Genomic DNA, 18647 nt, shown 5'->3' on the forward strand with positions numbered 1-18647 from the left:
TTTGTTTACATGCTGTGGCCTGTCCGGCTGGGAACTCGCTGGCGCATCTGTGTGACGTACCCTCGTGTCGAACCGCAGCTCTCCGGGGCGCAGCCGCGGTTTGGGGCAGTTCTCGCTGGGGGCGGCCTCGGGGAACTGGGAAACTGGGTGATGAACAAGGGGTTGTAGCTGAGGATGCTTCCTGATTTCTCCTCAGACCTGGGACTGTATAATACGAGAGCTATGTTAAACCACAGAAAAAGTTCAGTTTGAGAAGCGACTGTGTTGAAATGATTGCTCTCAGCAATCCTTTTGAGAGTGAACTGTGAAATTTAAAATAGAGGAAAATAACCTTGTTAGAAAAAACTTCCTTACAGCATTATTGTTTTCTTAAACTGAGAAAATGGCACTGTATCTAATTTGAAGAGCTAACAATGTCTTGGATTAGCAATCTGTTTTAAAGAACAAACTTTTGTTTTTACCATTAAATAAAAAATTTCCTGAAGCTGGTTTGGTTTTGCAGTTATTTTCACGAAGATTCCCATGAAAAGGAGGCGCATTTCTGATACCCCTGTAGAGTCAACGAGATTGTTTTTCCTTGTGAACTCTTATCACAGGACTGGTTGGAGATGGGAGGATTGGTGGAGCTCAGGATTGTGTGTGTTTGTCCCCACCCCTGAGCTCTTTGTATTTAAAAAAAGAAAAGTGGAAAATACACAGAGAGACACACTTCAGTTCAACAGCTAAAGAATAATTTCAAAACTCAGTTTTCTGTCACCTGTAGCCACCTGCTGCACTCGGCGAAGGTGAATGGTGGGAAATGAGACGCTCTAGAGCGAGGCAGGAATGGTTTGGGTGGCACAGTTGTTGTGCATCTTCTCTTGTAGCATGAAAATGGCCTAAATGGAAAAAATGATTCCCTGGAGTAATATTTCAGCTGCAATTACCTAGAATGTGAAAAAAATCTAGTGGTGACTTCATTGAGAACTAATCTGGGACAACTGGAAAAAATATAGGTTGACAGTTTAACCTTTCTGGAATGAATTCTAAGAACTGTGAAAGTTTAAAATGAATTAAATAAATACTTGTGCAGCTGGTTTTGGAGGGGAGGGAGTGGAAGGATGATGTTGGCCGTTAGCTGGGGGGCAGGGGGTGGAATTCACGATGAGGCTTTAACCTTAACATTACTGCTTTGTTTCAGTCCCACCGCGCACGAGAGCAGTGGCCGATGGGATGGAGCTGAAACGCTGCACGTTGTTCCTGGGGAGTCCGAGGTTACGCTGGAACCGCGGGGTAAAATGAGCAACGTTTCAAACTACTGCAGGACACCTGTGGTAGAACCTGTGCCTCAGAGTTCACTGCACTATATTCACGGGATCTTTTTATTGGCAGCAAGTGGGTTTGTCAGTCTCACCTTACCGTCACATTTCTAGTCTCGCTCTCGAGTTTTAGAATGCTATGAGCAGTTGGCGTTGTTTCCCTGCGAGATTCATCCACAAAGTCTCACAAAACCGCTCTTTTGTTAATGCATCAGGCTACATCAGTTTTATTTAAAAAGTTTATTTCTCTTCCTCATGATCGTAAGAGTTTCACAGTAATTTTAAAAAGGGAAACTTGTGTGTTCAGATACTAATGGTTTTTGCCCCAACCAAATTCAGGTACAGAGTCTATACATTGCTTTTAGAAATGTTTGGTTGAGTCCCAGCACCATATATAGGCACATTTTCACTTACACTTCAACTTTTCCAGACACTTAACAATCCAGGAAAACTTAAATGCTGCAGAGGTGCTTTAAAATAATAAGGAATGCAAAAAGAATAATTTAGTGCATTTATGTAGCAGAAGTAACTCTTCATACAAACCATTCAATTTCAAATGTCATCAGTTCCAAAATTTAATAAACAAAAGTAGTTTTAACACACAATATACACATGTCCGGTGAATGCACCTCAAGGAAGTTCAAACAAACGGAGCTGAAGCTTCAGACGGCGACAGGCCCACCCTGGGTGTCGGGGATGGCGACGGGCTTCTTCGGTTCTTGAAACTCTGCAAGTTCACAGCAGATACAGGCCCATTAGCGTATTGAACTTCTCAATGAAAAAATGCAAATACAATAGAATAAGCCTAAAGTCATGTATGCAGCTGGGCCTGCGTGAGCTGTCTGTTCCGCGAGGGCTCAGCTGGTTGTTGCGCAGCCTCACTTGTGCCCTGCTATGGAAAAGAAATCGCTCAAGAATGTTGAAATGGAAATTCCTTGAGCAGTTTCCTTGATAAGTGAATTCCTGCTGTAATCCTGCTCTTTGCAGTAAACAAAATCTTAACTGAAACTTTTTATTAACGACACATTAAGTTTGTTGTGTGAATTACAATTCTTCAAAGCAAATTCTTACCTGCCTTAGAAACTGGGGACAAACACGAAGTCTGGCTGTGTGTTCACAGTGCCACGAGTGGGAGATTTGGGTCTGGCACTGAGGGTTTTTCAAGGACCGGACTCCTGAGTCCAGCAGATCCTGGCTGGATGGGCTCAGTTTAAGTGCCGCTGGCCACAGGAAGCAGAGGGCGTGCCCAGCCACAAGCGTGGCAAAGAAGGAAGCATCGTGTCCTCCTTGTAGCAAGTGAGGGGTTTTAACTCTAACTTCACACTAAAATGGATAAACTAAAATTGAATGGGTTGCCAAGCTTTAAAATCTGGCAAAGCTCCAAGATGAATGGAAAAATAAGTACTTCGTGTAGTTGGAGCAAAGTTCCACACATCCAAAAGATTGATTTTGGTCTGGAACCAAGCACAGCAACTTTCTGGTAGAAGCAGAATTTTGAAAAGGGCAGAAGAACGGAAAGTTGGAACCAAGTTCTACCACAAGCCAGTCTAACGATCTGCAGATGTGGTTTTGTTAGAGCAGAGCAGATGCTACAACCTCTATTTGTGTACTCACCCTCTGTCAGATCTACCCAGCTGTCTTCCGCATCAGGTAGAGGAACTGAAATCCCCATGGCTTTCCGGATTCCGTATGTGCTGACGATATCACCTGGAGTCACTTGTTGCGCAAGTTCTTTCAGGTTATTGGTTACTCTCTCCGCTAGAAAAGAGAAGCGGCTGTATTTATATGCTGTATACGCTGTAGCTGATATTGCACAAGTTAGTGAGTATTAATTGGTATAATAAAATAGACCGATAACTGGATCAAACCTGGAATAAAGCTTAGCCTTACAACAAGAAGCTGGTAATACTTGAGCAACTCCTGCTCAAAGACACTGTAAAAACTATGGAGTTTGAGGCGTTTGGCTGTAGTCTGTGCCATGGCAGAGTAAACTCTCCATCAGTTCTAGGGAAATTTATTAATAAGGAGGAAATACATGTAATTAGTGTTCAAAACTTTCATCTAGCTTTACAGAGAAAATAAATTAATCTTCTAGGCCTAACAGGGCACATATTCTGCAGTATAACTCTTAAACATTCATGATACAAGCTGGGACTGATCAATTCTGCAAGCATGATCAGAAAAACGTGTATTTACCCAAGTGCATCTCTCTGTAAGACGGACCCAAGAGACAAATCATATTCGGGGGTGGTTTTGTACTTAGTCGTTCATTCTGAGCATCCTGGAGTTCTCTCAGCAGCTTTGTTGTTTCATCAAGTTTCCTCTGGAAGATTTCAGCCTCTGTTAGATGAAGAGAAGAAAGTCCTAACTGGTAAGAGAGTATATTTACTTATGTTATGATATAAAATACGGTGAGGCTGAATGGATTGAGAAACTGAAGCAGTTACAGACGTATCAGAAATGCAAGTACCAAGACAACTCACCCTCCGAATCAAACTCCTCTACAGGCATGCCGAAGTTGGTGACCGCTTTCAGTGCCGTGAGCCTGTCGTTGTTCACAGAGTCCAACCTGGCAGCAAGATCCATTTCCATCATCTAAAAAAGCCAAGAACAAGCAGGTAATAATTTAGGTAATGTTTAGATCAGCTTTGAAACAACAAAGTTGTTTGGGGAAAATCAGAAGACAGTTAAAATTAGTGTGCTCTACAAAAAAAGTGAACATGCAGAGAGCTGAAAAGACACGCTGTGAAACTTTTGCCTTCCTACAGTTCCTCAGTTTACTGTTCTATTTCCTACTCAAATGGCAAATCGCATCTGCCAAAAGCACTCAGGGCAGGCACAAACTACCTGTAGTAACTTAAGACCAGCATCCAAATTAAGAAAATAAAGAAGGAATTCCCTGAGCTCACCTAAACCAAAGTTTGTCTAAGGATTTGAGGCCAAAATTCAAAAGCAGCCTGGGAATCGGTGGCAGGTGAAGGCTTTGGGGGAGCAGCCCTTTCCCTAGAGCTATAACAAGCTCTGGGTGGAATGATTTTTAGAGCTATATCGTGTGCTCACAGGGGCACAAGGCATTTGAGAAAACTTCTCCAAGACAGCCATGTATTGTGGGATATTTTACACTTCTATTACAAGTTAATGTTAAATCAAATCAGATTAAGATGGGAATAAAACAACCAGAAGATCTAACACAAGGTTAAACAACCACAAACAAAAATACATAGCATTTTCTTCTAGTTCTCTTGATGTATAGTCCTGTGTAAGACTTTGTGGAGACTCTCCAAACGCCCACAAAGGAGCAGGCCCCTGTCCCACAGCGTATTTACAGCTCGTCCAAGCCTCAGTGTTGCTGCACAGGCCTGACAGTTGTGGGCAGTTTTATAACTGGGGGTTAGACAGGTTGGTTAGAGTAGTTATTGGTACAGAAAAAAAATTACCTTTACATCTTTGACTGCCTCGCTTCTTTCATGTGGGCCTTCAGCTTCCTCCAGTGGCTGAACAGAGGAAGGATTTTTCAAGAAGGCATTAAAATTCATCTTTAAGTTTAAGAAAAACCTTACAAAATGCAGTATTTTGAAAGTGACGTGAATGTACAATGTCGTAATGACCTTTCTCTGTAAACCAAGTCACAAAGTGGCTATTTTTAGAGGGCTTTCTTAGGATATTAATGTTTAATACATTTTTACAGCGCACATTTATTGCTCTTTGCAAAGTCCACGTGCTTTTCCCCAGGGATGTCACATCAGAGATTAGTTACGGGGGGGGCAGAAAGGATGATTATTAGAGGCTGAAATGTTATTCTGCTTCTCAATGTAAGTGTATTTCTCTTAACACTTGCAACAGTGGTGGCTGAACCCTGTAAGCCAGTGTCACTATTGGTAACAGAAAAGAGCTGACCCAGTAATGCTAAGCAAAGGTCCAAGCTGGGGCTAAAAGCTGAGCTTTGATCCATCAACTATTTCTAGTATTAATTTAGCTAATATTTGACCCATTAGTAAAAGGGTATGATCTCTCTATTTCAATAGTTTACATCAATGAGAAACTCACATCAAGACTCTTAGTTAACAGGAACTGTCTTGCGGAGATTCTCAACTAATTCTTGGATTGTTAATTAAGATCAGATCAGCCCCTTGGATTCCAGTCATGTTTGGCATATAGCGGTCCTGAAATCTCACAATCTGAGGAGTAGCTGTTTAGTATTTTTACACAGCACATAGCTGAGTTTAAAAGCACTGCACCAAGTAAATGGGAAACCTGGTTAGTAATTCCTCTGAACTAAGCAGTGGCTGCAGGAACATGATGAACTTTTCATGGAAACAAGAAAGCCCGTCCACGATCACCTCATTTCTAAACAACTGCTTGTTGATAAGGCGCTAGTGCTAATGGAAGTGGGAGAGCAGGCAGAGGAAGAATGCGTGACTCTAGCTCTATAATATTTTGTTAATTTTCATGTTTCACTAATTAACAAGTCAGAATAATTCCTCCGCAGAAACTCCATCCACTAGAGAAAAAGATGACTCTTCACTTTCAAATAATTAAAGGGAGCCCATCACCAGGCTCAGCCATCATCTTTCTTTAGCTTTACAGCTCGTGTGCCAAAACCAAGACTGGACAGGACACAAATCCTCTCTTACCGTTTCTAGTTCTCTGAGAGCTCTAGAATGTCCTCCTTTAGTGAGAACGTCAAGCAAACTGTCAGCCATTAAGAAAGGATAATCTTGGGATTTCATCAGAAAGTCATGAATACTAAAATATCAAAGGACAGTTAAGGTAATTACTCTCATATCAAACATTCAAAGGAAAAGAGTTGTGTAAAGTCAACCCAAATATGTACAGCACAAAACCCACAAAAAGTAGCACAGAATTTATCTAAATGGCTTAATTATCAGTGCCTTTTGTAGCTGAGGAACCCAGTCAGATTCCTAACAAGAACCAAAGGACTAGGAACAGTAAAGTGCCTCGGGCGGCTGCATCCAAGGGACAGCAACTGGCACGGACACTTCACATGTGCACTGTACTTACGTGTTCCCACATTTCCTGTGAATTTATACCACTGTGTATTCTATTTTTGAGATTCTCATAAAACAAAAGGACTTCAGCTCTGAAATTTTTATGATCCAGAATAATAAAAACAATGAGAATTAATTATTTTTACTGTAGTAAGTAATAGGAAAATCAAGCAGTATACAGACTATTTAAGAATGAAACTGGGAATCACTACCTCTAGACTCAGCTTTCCCACTATGACCACAGTAGTATGACATTAACAAAGATGTGTCTCACTCGAGGCATTAATTAAGTTCATTAATGTCAAAAAACATCTGGTTTGTATAAATATTTGTAGCACTCAACATTTTTCTGCCTTTAAACACGAGTGCTTCAGAGTTGGTCATATAAATATGTTTTAGACTGTGTGTTCTTATGCACCAGTAGCACCAAAATCCTTCAATCTTGGCTAATTTCACTTTACAGGCAAATTCTCTTATTAAAGTATTTGTTTCTTAAAACAAAGCAACCAAACACGGTAGGCTGTAAAGACAGGAGTGCCATGACTCAACAGCAGAGAGCTGCACGTAACTGCAGCTGTACAGGAAAGCTGTGATACACATCCCCTTGTTTGGTTACCTGAAAGATCCTGAATTAGAGTCTTCCCCATACGTGGAGTAGATTAAATCAGAATCTTCTTTGCTTATGTTGGCAAATGTAGAATCATACGTCGGAGCATAGGAACTATACGGTCCGTAATTCAAGTATGTCACTAATGAATAACAACAGTACTAATTATTACCTCTGATATGCGTGTTATCAGGCAAAAATGAGAAGGGCTTGTAAGACAATCCCCAAAAAGAAACTTTTAGGAACATATTTCTTATGGTGAAAACAAAGTTTCACAGAGTACCATGTGTTCACACTGTAACATTTTTTAGCAACATCTACATGAAATGCATTTTTATTTAGGAATGTTTTATTAACAATCCTGTGTGCTCTAACACAATATGAAAATTCAGTCTGGTGCCAGTAACAGGTTCTCAGCCCCCCCACTACGCTCTTTCAAAGCCGGCAAAAACCTTTATCTAACTGGGATAGTTCCTCTTCTCAACATTTTATTAAATATGCCTCCCCTTTTGTACCTGTAAATTAAGCTAGACTTTGTGATGTACTGTTGAGTTGTGTGATAGATACATGCAATAATGTGTTTTATCATCAAAAAAACCCTTAGTTCCAAACTATTTGTGTGCTAGCAATAACATCAACAGTTTTTGTTTATATAAGGAGGATTTATATCTCAAAAAAAAAAAAATTATCACTTGCCTGGAGTAACTTTGTTTCTTTTATCTTCTTTGAACCCTTGTAAGGTATTAACTCCCGACTGAAGTCTTCCTGCAGTCATACCCAGCTTCACAGGGCAGTAACCCGGTTCTACAATAGGATGTATCAAAATAGAAAAATAATGAAGGCATACAGTTGACACAGGAAGTATTCCAAACTAATTTCATACTTGTAGCCAGAAACTTCAGAATAAAGAGGATACAACTCTGAAAGCATGTGCTTCACAATATACTAAAGGCTGTGGTTAGTCTTAAAGAGGAATCCAGACCAAGTAAGTGGTAATACTAGTTAAGTATTGAAGATTTAACCTAAATGTTAAGTTTTCACTATCTGTCTTTCTCCTTCCTGTCCTTCCCTAACAGAGGTTGCATCATCGAAGAGGATCTGATTCTTAACATGAAAGACCACACGTTATTCTTGCTGACATTTCTGACCGCACAAGCAGGGGGAAGGGAGAAGTCAAGTTTTCAGTTTGGTTTCTGTCGATGGAGCCCTGGTCAGTTCAGCTCTGTAACAAGCTGGCAGTTAAACAGTCGAGCTCCTGCGCTCTTGTAGCCTGTGGCACTGACATCTATGATTCTATAACATGACAAGGTGATTCAGGACCCAGACAGTTCCCAGTGGCCAATTCTGGAACGTGTGTGACCTTTGGGGTCCGTGCTCTGTACAGGGAGCAGCCTCTGAGGGCTCCCTCCAGCTGCTCCTAACAACAGCCACAGCTGCTCCCCATCTACCTGCTCCCTCAGCTGCAGCTTTTTAAATCCAGATCTTTATCAGGCTGTGGAGAAGTGTTCATGTCTTGGCCAGCATTTGCTGCTCTGCCCAGCAAAGGAGCAGCAGACCAGGTAGGTGAAAGGGGCTTGTGCCAACTTACCTCCTGCAGTGAGGTCGACTGGATTCAAAAGGCCTAGAGTTGTTGTGCCATCTGGTTTTCTTCTTTCAAACTCACACTGAAATAAGATCAGATTATTTTAATTTACATACTAGTTGAAATTCATGTTCCTTAAACTAATAAACACATCTAATGAAACTGGCCTATCCGTAGGAATCAGAAAGGAATTTGTAAAGGTGTGGTTCAGAAGCGAGTACTGCTCTTTTTATTTTCGCTAGACAGCTTTACCAAGAAATTATGATAAATATTAATGTTTCTGCAGAGGCTAGGAGATAAAATATGTACTTCATGTAGAAAATGAAATGGACCCAGTGTTACCAAAGTGGGTTTCTTCTCTTGTAACATCACTGATCTTTGATCAGACACGTGGCTGTTTCAGAACTACAGGGTTTTTTGCAGGTCAGGTTTGAGATATTTTCTTGAGGTTCCTACTATTCATCCTTACCTACTACTTATCTAAAATTTCTGCAAATCTAAGCTGAACTTGCTCTGCTGAAGCAATTCAGCATGCACTGAACCAACATGCTTCTTTTCTAACCTTAAAATGTCACACAGATGATCAGTTGCGTAAAATGCAGTAAAAGCAAACCCTGAGTTTCAGCTGACATAAGGTCCTACGTAAGCCTGGTTTATGAAATGAGTTACCAAATACACAGATTTACCTGGCTGTTTGCAAGTCGTCTTGTTAATTTTCCTCCAGATTCTCTAACAATACGATCAATTTGCTCTTGTTCTCTTTCCGAGCTATTGTTTCGTAATTTGTCTTCAAGTAGATCTTTGTCCTTCCTGTGAATAAAACACACAACTTAATTACTAGTTTAAACAGACACCAATTGGCTAAATATCATGAAAGAATACAGTGGAAAAATTGTTTTTGCAACTATGCAAACTGCTTTTGTAGATAAAACAACTAACAAAAAATAATAAGACTGTATTTAATATGGCTGGGGAAAACACGTGACTAAGATTTATATCAGAAAATGTTTTTTTAAGTTAGTAACTGTAAAGGTCTCTGTGTTCAGCCTACTTCAGCCATGCTAATGTTCTAGTTTAGCATGTTGCCAGATTTTATGTTATCACTCCCACAAAACCAACAAGGATATTTTTGGTAAAATAGATTAGATACTCTGAATTTTAGTATCTGTATTTTCAATCTGTGAAAATAAATTTGCTAGTATTTCAGGATATTGAAAGGGGTATTTCAAGATATTAAAAGATATTTCAGGAAGTATATGTTCTATAGCTATTCATTTGCATGTTTAAAATACAACTACTATGCAAAAAAAAAAAAAGCACTTGAAATTTGCTACACAGCTATTTGTACCAAAATGTTTAAAAAGTCATGTTTGCAAGCTTCCTCCAAAACAATACTACATATGTGAAACAGATATTAAAAAGAAAATAATTGCAGGAATGGAGTTGGTGAGCAGTACAGGGTTACCTACATTAAAAACATGATGGCATCCTAAAAGATTCTAGAACTGAAGTCTTAGTGTATTTGCAGGGCCAGAAAGAGAGAAACCCCCATCCACTGGTCCCTAAAAGTCACCTTGTTTCAGCCGCATTTAAAGGGTGTACCCTGTAACTGTTATGGAGATAATACTTCACTTTTTCTGGTCTTTGCTAGGTGTTCTGGACGCTTTGGTGTCACCATCCACAGGTTCTCCTTTGTCTCTCCCAGGACCATTGTCATCGTCCCCAGTTTGCTGCAGTTCCGTCTTGTCCTTCTGCTTCCTGGTCTTCTGCAGGTCAGCCATGAATTCTATACTTTGTTTCAGGCTCTGAATTCTCTCCTAAAACAACACCAGGATCCTTTTATTTGCTACTTGGATGAATCTTTTCCTAACCTACCCATAGAGGATGATTTCAGTTCTTTCTTATAATAGTTAAGTATAAAGGCGGTTTAGAAAATGAAATATTAAATGCAAATATTTCTTCAATAACTGATCTAGTACCAGTACTAAAGCATGAGCCTCAAAACAATGCACTATTTAAATTCTAACGTGCAAGCATTTGACAGATATTAAGCGAGTTTTTTATTAATTTTCATGTGATCCCTGTAAGAAAAGTGGAATGAAAGAGAAGTTACAATAGAAGGAAGAAGCATATTTTTTTAGTATTTTTGTTTGTATTTTCTATTACCTGGCTGAGTATCTTCATCCCTGAGTGCAGCAGTTTTTTTGCAGCTTTGTAGTAAATGGTGTCTGGTTTGTTATAAATCATTGCATTAGTACACATCAGTTTGAAGTTATCCTGTACAGACATTAATAATTTTGGAATGAAAGTTAAAATTTTATAGTATACTGTATTAAAATCCTTGTTGCAAATGCAGCATCTTGAGCTTTAGGGAAAAAGAACTTCCAAGAATATTTTTAATTAATGAATTTAAGAAATCTAATTAAGCATCTAAACAGAAATAAGTATGTAAATTAGATTCGAGTCTCAAAACTAACACCCCAATAAACATCCTGAAAGTATTCTTAAGAGTTCAGTATTGTTTGTAGTTTTTTAAGTTGTAATGGAAGTCCTAGTAGGTAAAATTAGCCACTTCCCTGACCAATCAGCAGTCATTAAAAGAAAAACAAAGTGAAAAAACATAAAAAAGATAATATAGCTAAAAATCGGACAAGCTGCAATTCAAAGTTAAACTATTTTATGGAATATACCAAAGTTTCAGTTACAATGAAGAAAAGAAATGGATGCTTGTTTGAAGTTCATTTCTTGAATGACTGAGCTAGAAAGTTCACTTCTATACTCACTGCAGAGCCTCTATAAGTAGGTATGTTCTATCACACTCTCAGCTATTTACAAAGACAAAAAAGTTAAAATGAAAAACTAGCCAGAAACAGCTGAAACAACAGGAAATATTCTTCTCAAGTTTTGTAGCTCTAAAGAAGAATGTGCAAGAAAATATGACCAATACTATTAACAAACCTCTGCCTAAGTTCAACTGCTAATTACAAATTGCACTTCTCGGGTCCTCATCTAGCCCAGTAAAAACTAGAGGATATTTCTGAAGAAAACAAAACAAGTCCCCACGCTTTTTAAAAGCTTTAGGGGCCTTCAAACCAGGCTCTTGAATCCCTCAAACTCCAGCAGCGGAGTTGCCTTCACACCTACCGGACTAGGAAACCCCAGTTAGCACAGTGCTGACAGGAGGCACAGCATGAAGTAGTAACAGGCAAAGCCAATAATTCACCAGACTCCATGATTTTTGAGAGGCAATACATTCAAAAAAAAGAGCTGTCTTACAGAAATGCTACATTTTCAGTCTTAAGATCTACAATGACACGCTGAAGGACAAAGCAACAGAGTCTATTTAATCTTGCATAAAAACTGAAACCATCCACATCTTCTTGAGATGCACATATACAAAGCAAAAGTGTTTTCTCCTTCACTTCCAGAACTTATTTGCTCACAAAAATTCAACAAGAAACATGTATTCAGGCAGATGTACTGGTTCTCTTGGCATCTTCATATTCTCATAAAATATTAGAGTTCAAGTGAACTGAGCAGAACATGTCTTTGTAGTCAAAATAAAAGTTATAGAATTACCTTCAATTCTTCTATGGACTGGTACCCATTGTTCTTGATCTTCTCTTTCATGGTACTAAAATCCATCGGGTTTTTAATGATCATGGAGTAGCCAGGGGCAATAAAGTCAGTCACAGGAAATGAAAAGAAAGAACTTGGATCTTTTCTGTTAAGAAATGAAAAGACAGGTTTTTTATGTTTCAGCTTATAACAAAGAACATATTGAGCTTGGAATCAAATAGAAAGGAAAGGATTAAGTTGAAAAGGAATAAAAAACATAAAGCTAGAAATGGCTTGTGTCAGCATAATCTTTCACTTTTGAAGGTTGAAAAGATCCCATATGCAAACTCATATACCAAAAAAGTGCTACGAATGTATTTCAGAAGTTAGTTCTAAATTCTGATAATTGCCTGTGTTCCCAAGGTTACAAAAAAACCACAAACACCTTTTTATCAAGTTTTGGCTTTTCGAAAAGTTGTTCTATAATAATTAGGTCACTGAAAAATAAGGGGAACAAATTACATAAGAATGTATACTTGTCATTCATTGCTGACTCTGAAATTAACGGCAGGGAAAGCTTGTTGCTAAAAGTTGTGATAGAACGTGTGTATTTATGATTATGTTAATTTTCAAGTTATGTAATGGGAAATTTTAACATAAAAAACTATTAACAAGACTTTCAGTGATCTCTGACATACACTTATGTTCCTGGGTGCTTCTAATAGCATTAAAATGAAACACGGTTGGTATTTTCTCCTTAGAATCAGGCTTAGTTGATAAGCTAGTGAGAATCTCTCCTTCAGACTCATTGTTTTGCGTTTTACCAAACTCTGCAGCTCCAGATTGGCCTCCTACACCAATGTTATATGTTCCTCGCTCTTACTACACACAATACAGAAACACTTGGCATTTCAAGCCTTTTTCCTGAGGCTTAGTTATGATTTATGGATTTCTACTTCAAGTTGCTGCAGAAGCGTGCAGAAGCACACAGCGCAGGTATTCTGCAACACCTGCACCACAGCGTCCAACTGGGAGGAGGATTCCAAAGCTTTTCAAGCAGCTTTTCTTTCTGTGCGACCGCAAAGGGAGCCAAAACACACACATGCAGTTTTTGATGGTTGGTAGTTTCTTCAAACTGACACCAAGATCTCGAAAACTCACAAACAAAGTTGCAAGCTCCATCGGGTGAGACAGGTAAAGACCCTTCAGCCGCTCTTGTACGTACAAGGCACACAAACTTTCTTAATACTTAAAGTCAAGAAAGAATATCTTAAACCACTGACTACTTGAAAGACCTACAAATTCAGCAAATCTGATTGTTTTAATCAAAAGACATTCGGTTAATAAGACAGTAAGAGAATATGGTTTAAGTTTTCAAGTATGTACTTCCTTTTTATAGTAAAGAATGCTAAAAATGAGAGAGCTCAAGGTAAAAGAAGCTTTTGCAAGTTCATTCCAAACTCTTGTGCCTCTCTGAAAAAAGGTTCTTATAAAGAAAGCATCATGTTATGGGAAAATTGTCCTATTTTTGAAAGTTTTTAAAAGCACTTTAAACTTGAAACTGGAGGTGTTTATGGGAAGCCTAAGCTGAGAAGAAGTTATAAGTTTCCATTCTTACACTAGTACTTAAATTCTTAAAATAGTCCCATTAGCAATGTATTTAGCGATGATATTTTCACGCAGCTTTTCATATGCCCCTTCCCTCCACGTGTGTTATTTTCATTCCATAGGTCCGAAAGCCTGTAGCACAGACATTTACCTCTGCAGCTGTCTCATGAGTTGATTGAGAGCTTCCTGAAGTGGTGTCTGCTCCACCTCTAGACCAAAAAGAAGTGGGGGGAGAAAGGCTGTGAAACAGAACTGACTCCAAGAGGTACTAAGCTTTCAAGATATTAGAAGTCAACTAAACAAAACTGATGCAGCTTGAGAATTCATCAAAAATAAAAAGAATACAGTGGCAAAACCAAAAAATACGTAGGGGATCTAATTTTCTCATTGGTCTTAATTGACATGCTGCTCCCTCTGACACAGGTACCATTCTGTAAAGCTACAGTAACATAATTTCAAGTTTTTGTATGAGATGGGGAAAAATACTGAGATGGCAAAAAAAGTCAAGTCACTTGCTATAGAAACAAAGAAAAATAAAATGTAAGTCAATTAAATAAACCTGGAATTAGCAAAATAAATTTATTTTTTATTCCTACCTTCCTGTTTCGATAAAGTACTCGTCAATGGTTTCTCTGGTGGCAATTCCAACCTGATGGGGGTCTGACATTTCATTTCTTCTTCTCCCTCGCTGTCTGCATGGTCTCGATCTCGTTTTCTTTTATCCTCCTAGAAAGAAAAATATTGTTATAGATGCTTTCGGAACCTACAAAACCAGCGTTATTACTGTACGTAATGCTCTCTGGCTTTTTCAAAACAACATAGTTTAAAAAAAATATTTTCTAAGTCTTGTATCCTTCAGGTACTGTCTCCATCTGCTGGACAATAAAGTAATTCAGATATATAATGCAGTGTATTACAGAACATTTTTTAAAAAAAATGTGACAGGAGCCACTTAGAGCATGACAGGAACAACTCAGCGCTGCTGTCTGCACAGAGAATTGTCTATAGCGAAGCCCCTCAGATGACTTTTGAAAGTTTTAGAAAAACTAGTAACAAATAGTCAGGAAATTCAAAATTAGAGGTACCCAAAATGCTTCAAAGAAATGTGTTATAATTACTTATCACATCAAGAACCCCCAGAGGGAAATACACATTTTTTGCTTTTTAATTAAGAACTTGTAAAGTCCTCATTCTGTTTTATATAAATGGATTTATTTAGACACAGAATTTTTTTCTCCCTTTTTAATTTTCTCTGCTCTTATACTCGCTGGTATTTTTTGAAAGATGAGAAGTTTCAGATGACTTCACTCATCATTTTATAATAAAAGTACCACGGTAAAAGGAATTGGTAAAACCAATATACTGAGTTCAAGTATATTCCAATTTAAGGATACAAGCTACAGTCATATCTCCTCACCTTTTGATGTGAAGACTAGAGACAGTTAAGTGTTTGGTTTTTTTTTTTGCTAAAATGCACTAGCACCAATTCGTACCTTAACTCTTCTCTTTCTTTTCTCCTTTTCTTCCCCTGGAACTTGTTTTTCTCCTTTCTTCCTCTTTTTCCTCTTTCTGTCCTTGTGTTTTTCATGTTCGGATTTGTCTTCATACAGGCTTGAATCGAGTCCTGCGTTTCCAGTGGAGAGTTCGGCAACTTCACTTCCCCCGACTTTCAGCACCAGCTTCAGCGGCTTTTCTACATATTCTTAAGACAGCAGACAAATAACGTGAATACGGCAGAGCACAGGCACTCTCACCCCTCTCCCAGGCCTGCCACTGACCCCCAGCTCATTCTCTCTCACAATCCCAGCCTGGTTGAGGTTGGAGGGATCTCTCAGACCCCCTAACGCAGGGTCACCAGAGCAGATCACACAGGTGGGTTTGAATGTCTCAGAGCAGGAGCCTCCACACCCGCTCTGGGCGGCCTGTCCAGGCTCCGGCACCTCCCAGAAAAGAAGTTTCTCCTGCAGCTGATTCCGGTTTCCCGAACAGCCGCTGGGCCGAGCCCCGACCGTTCCCCTCACGGCCTCCGCCTCACCCCCAACTTTCAAACCGGCGGGCGGGCCCGGCCGGGCCGCGCTGCCCCACGGCGGGTGGAGAGGCGGCACCGAGGGGGCCCCCGCCGCTCTGCGGCCGCCCTCCCCCGAGCCACCCACCTTCGTAGGGGTGCTTGTCCGACTTATGCTTCTTGTGCTTCTTGCCCATGGCGGCGGCGGCGGGCCGGCCCGCCCGGGTTAGGCCGCGCCGGTGCCGCGGAGCCCGCCCCGCCGCAGCCGGGACGAGACGGAACGCGGCGACGAAAAGGCGGGCGCGGCCCGCGCAGCGCCCCCTGGCGGGCCGGAGGTACGGCGGGCTGCGCTGCGGCCGGCGCAGGCGCAGTGGGCGGCGGGCGGTCCGCTGGGCGGCGGGAGCCGCGACTCAGCGCTGGGAACTGCGATCGCTCCACCGCGGCGAGCAGGGGTTTGCGCGGTTTTCTGTGGTGAGCAACCCTTGTTCAGCCCCGAGGGAGGTGCTGCCTGGCCGGCCCAGCCCCGGTCCTCCCTTCACAGCCGCGGTCCTCCCCTCACAAGCCCGGTCCTCCCCTCACAGCCCCGGTCCTCCCCTCACAGCCCCGGTCCTCCCCTCACAGCCCCGGTCCTCCCCTCACAAGCCCGGTCCTCCCCTCACAGCCCCGGTCCTCCCCTCACAGCCCCGGTCCTCCCCTCACAGCCCCGGTCCTCCCCTCACAAGCCCGGTCCTCCCCTCACAGCCCCGGTCCTCCCCTCACAGCCCCGGTCCTCCCCTCACAAGCCCGGTCCTCCCCTCATCCGCGGAGCCGCCCCTCTCGCTCCCTGCCCCGGGCGGGCTGGGCCTGGAGCCCCGTCCCTCTTGTCCCCCACCCTTGGTCTCAGGGGCAGCGCCTTTGGCAGGATTCAGCCGAAATCCTCCTGCCTGTGCTGCAGGATCTCCCGTGCCGTGGCTGGAGGGGACAGCAGTGCAGGGGTGCTGGCGGTGCGGTTTGCATCGCGTCCCGGTGGGGTTGGCTGCGGCCTGGTGTGCCCCTCAGCCCGGGATAAAGGCCGCAGCAGCAGCCTGCTGGTCCCGAAAGTTTGAGAACCTGTGCCTGAATTTGTGCTAGTGAGGGCAGCAGGGGCCGTTACGCCTGAGGAAGGGCGGGGAGTTCACAGAGCTCTGTACAGATGGAAGGGACAGGCTGGAGCTCTGGAACAGGCTCCCCAGGGAGGGGTCACGGCCCCAACCTGACAGTGTTCAAGAAGAGACTGGACAACGTCCTCAGACACACGGGGTGACCTGTGGGGTGTCCTGTGCAGGGACAGGAGTTGGACTCCATGAGCCTTGTGGGTCCTTCCAACCCGGGACATTCTGTGATGGTTCTATGATGTCTGTCCTGTGCCCTGACAAACAGCAATAACAGGTGAGCCTGGGCGGGCTGGGGCATCCTCAGCCCTACAGCCCGAGCGCCTGGACGTGCTCGCTAGTTTTGAAGGCTAATCCTTTATAATCAGGTTATAAATTTAAGGAAAATACATGTGTGTTGTCCATTACAGCTTAAAAGTGACTTAGATGGAAATAAGCACCTCCTAGAAATAGTGGAAGTTAACACATTTGCCTTGCCTGGCAGAGCTTCCCAAAGCAAGTGAATGGTTTTCAAAATTACATGTAACACTGCTCATATAGTCTTTCAAAGCTAATAGTGCATTTGCTGATAATGCTTAAACCACAAGTCATTGCTGTTTCAACAACACCGTAGGTATTGCTTTCTGCTATCACCTGTTCTGTAATGTCTTGAAATGTCATTTCTCCAAAGTTTTGAGTGCAAAAATAAATTGCATCTATTTCAGAAAAGAAACTTTAATTTTATTCCCATACAATGGTCCTGTAAGTATTTCTCAAGTTTGTTGGATCATATGTGATATTTTATAGCCAAAGAAAATAATAGTTGTTAATTAGAAGTTTATGGCATGTGTGGCTGTAAATCTGCATAAGGTTTATTTTGAAGTTTGAGAAGGCAGAGAAAATCTCTTGTCCGTTGTCTATTCAGTCACTGGGAATTTAACCAGATGCGACAGCTTTGTTTTGCATTTTACTAGTTAGATTTACTGTCATTTGGTAACCTACTCAGAGAATTGTGTGGGTGGTGCTCTGGAATAAACCACAACTTTCCTGCTTGATCTTACTCCAGTAGTTTGAAATTCAGCTATAATAGACACAGTCGTTTTTCTAATTCACATCTGGACCCTTTAATACTCTTATTACACATGCAGTGAACATTCTTAAGCATACTTCAGTGAGAGGTAGAGGCCTTTTGCTTGGGATGTGGCCACATGTAGAAAGTACAAGACTAATAAATGTTTAAAGGGCATTTTATGGAATGAAAAAAAAGTTGCTATATCCTCTATTCCCACAAGAGGACTGGCAGACTTTCTGAGGTTTTTCTTTTAAATGTTATATGGTAAGACCATTTGTTCATTTGTTACTCTGAAATTTCCTGACTACTCTTGTCCTGAGTTTAATGAAATTTGAGACAATGATACACAAACGAGTCATGTGAGATCTTGCTGCCCTTTGTAGGTGTCTTCTTCAATAACATCCCGTGGATCAAAGATACTTTTTCTTAACTGTTAGTGCACGCACATGTACCTAGAATACACATCCTTGTCTCTAGCTCTCCTTTCCAATTAAAATATTGGTATTTCTTTCCTCTCAAAACCACTCGTGCAGCCTTCCAAAGCACAGTTCAGCTTGGGAAGAGAAGATGCTGACTTTCTCAGCGATGTTTGAGAGCGTTGCTGGTGGCCCCTGTCACTTCCTTGAGAAACGAGCCCATGTTCCTTCATATGCAGCTGGCTCTGCTGTTACCTGTAGCGCCAGGGGAAAACTGAAGGAATCTCCTACCTGCCTCCTCTTCCTGTACATTATGTCTTCTCAGCCTTGAGCCTTCCGATTTCAGGGGAATTCAGTTGTGCAAAGAGGCAAGATGCAAGTTC

The 18647-nt window shown here is 41.4% G+C and overlaps 1 protein-coding gene across 3 annotated transcripts; it reads right to left on the bottom strand.

Annotated features, from left to right (window-relative positions):
* Positions 1-1494: 1494 nt before the first annotated feature.
* BRD7 (bromodomain containing 7) lies at positions 1495-15937 on the bottom strand. 3 transcript variants are annotated; one of them, XM_065640802.1, is made up of 17 exons: positions 15816-15937; positions 15156-15364; positions 14259-14388; positions 13814-13871; positions 12076-12220; positions 10663-10773; positions 10129-10313; positions 9183-9306; positions 8503-8578; positions 7611-7718; positions 6924-7056; positions 5933-6044; positions 4736-4792; positions 3782-3893; positions 3495-3638; positions 2913-3056; positions 1495-2025 (listed from the first exon to the last, which is right to left on the bottom strand). In XM_065640802.1, exons 1-17 carry the CDS (start codon positions 15862-15864, stop codon positions 1961-1963), a joined length of 1962 nt encoding a protein of 653 aa, XP_065496874.1. In that variant the 5' UTR covers positions 15865-15937; the 3' UTR covers positions 1495-1960. The 3 variants fall into 3 exon arrangements, with proteins under 3 accessions (XP_065496874.1, XP_065496876.1, XP_065496875.1); XM_065640804.1 differs by lacking the exon at positions 10663-10773; XM_065640803.1 differs by lacking the exon at positions 4736-4792.
* Positions 15938-18647: the final 2710 nt, after the last annotated feature.

The sequence above is a fragment of the Caloenas nicobarica genome, chromosome 9 (assembly GCF_036013445.1).
Source record: "Caloenas nicobarica isolate bCalNic1 chromosome 9, bCalNic1.hap1, whole genome shotgun sequence".
NCBI classification, from domain to species: domain Eukaryota; kingdom Metazoa; phylum Chordata; class Aves; order Columbiformes; family Columbidae; genus Caloenas; species Caloenas nicobarica.

What these genes read in the sequence shown, in the direction of transcription:
- BRD7 (XM_065640802.1), bottom strand. Translation starts at nt 15,864, where the DNA reads ATGGGCAAGAAGCACAAGAAGCATAAGTCGGACAAGCACCCCTACGAA. An exon ending in AAAGAAAGAGAAGAGTTAAG is followed by an intron (nt 14,389 to 15,155) that starts GTACGAATTGGT and finishes TTTTCTTTCTAG; the next exon opens with GAGGATAAAAGAAAACGAGA. An exon ending in CTCATGAGACAGCTGCAGAG is followed by an intron (nt 12,221 to 13,813) that starts GTAAATGTCTGT and finishes ATTTCTTAACAG; the next exon opens with AAAAGATCCAAGTTCTTTCT.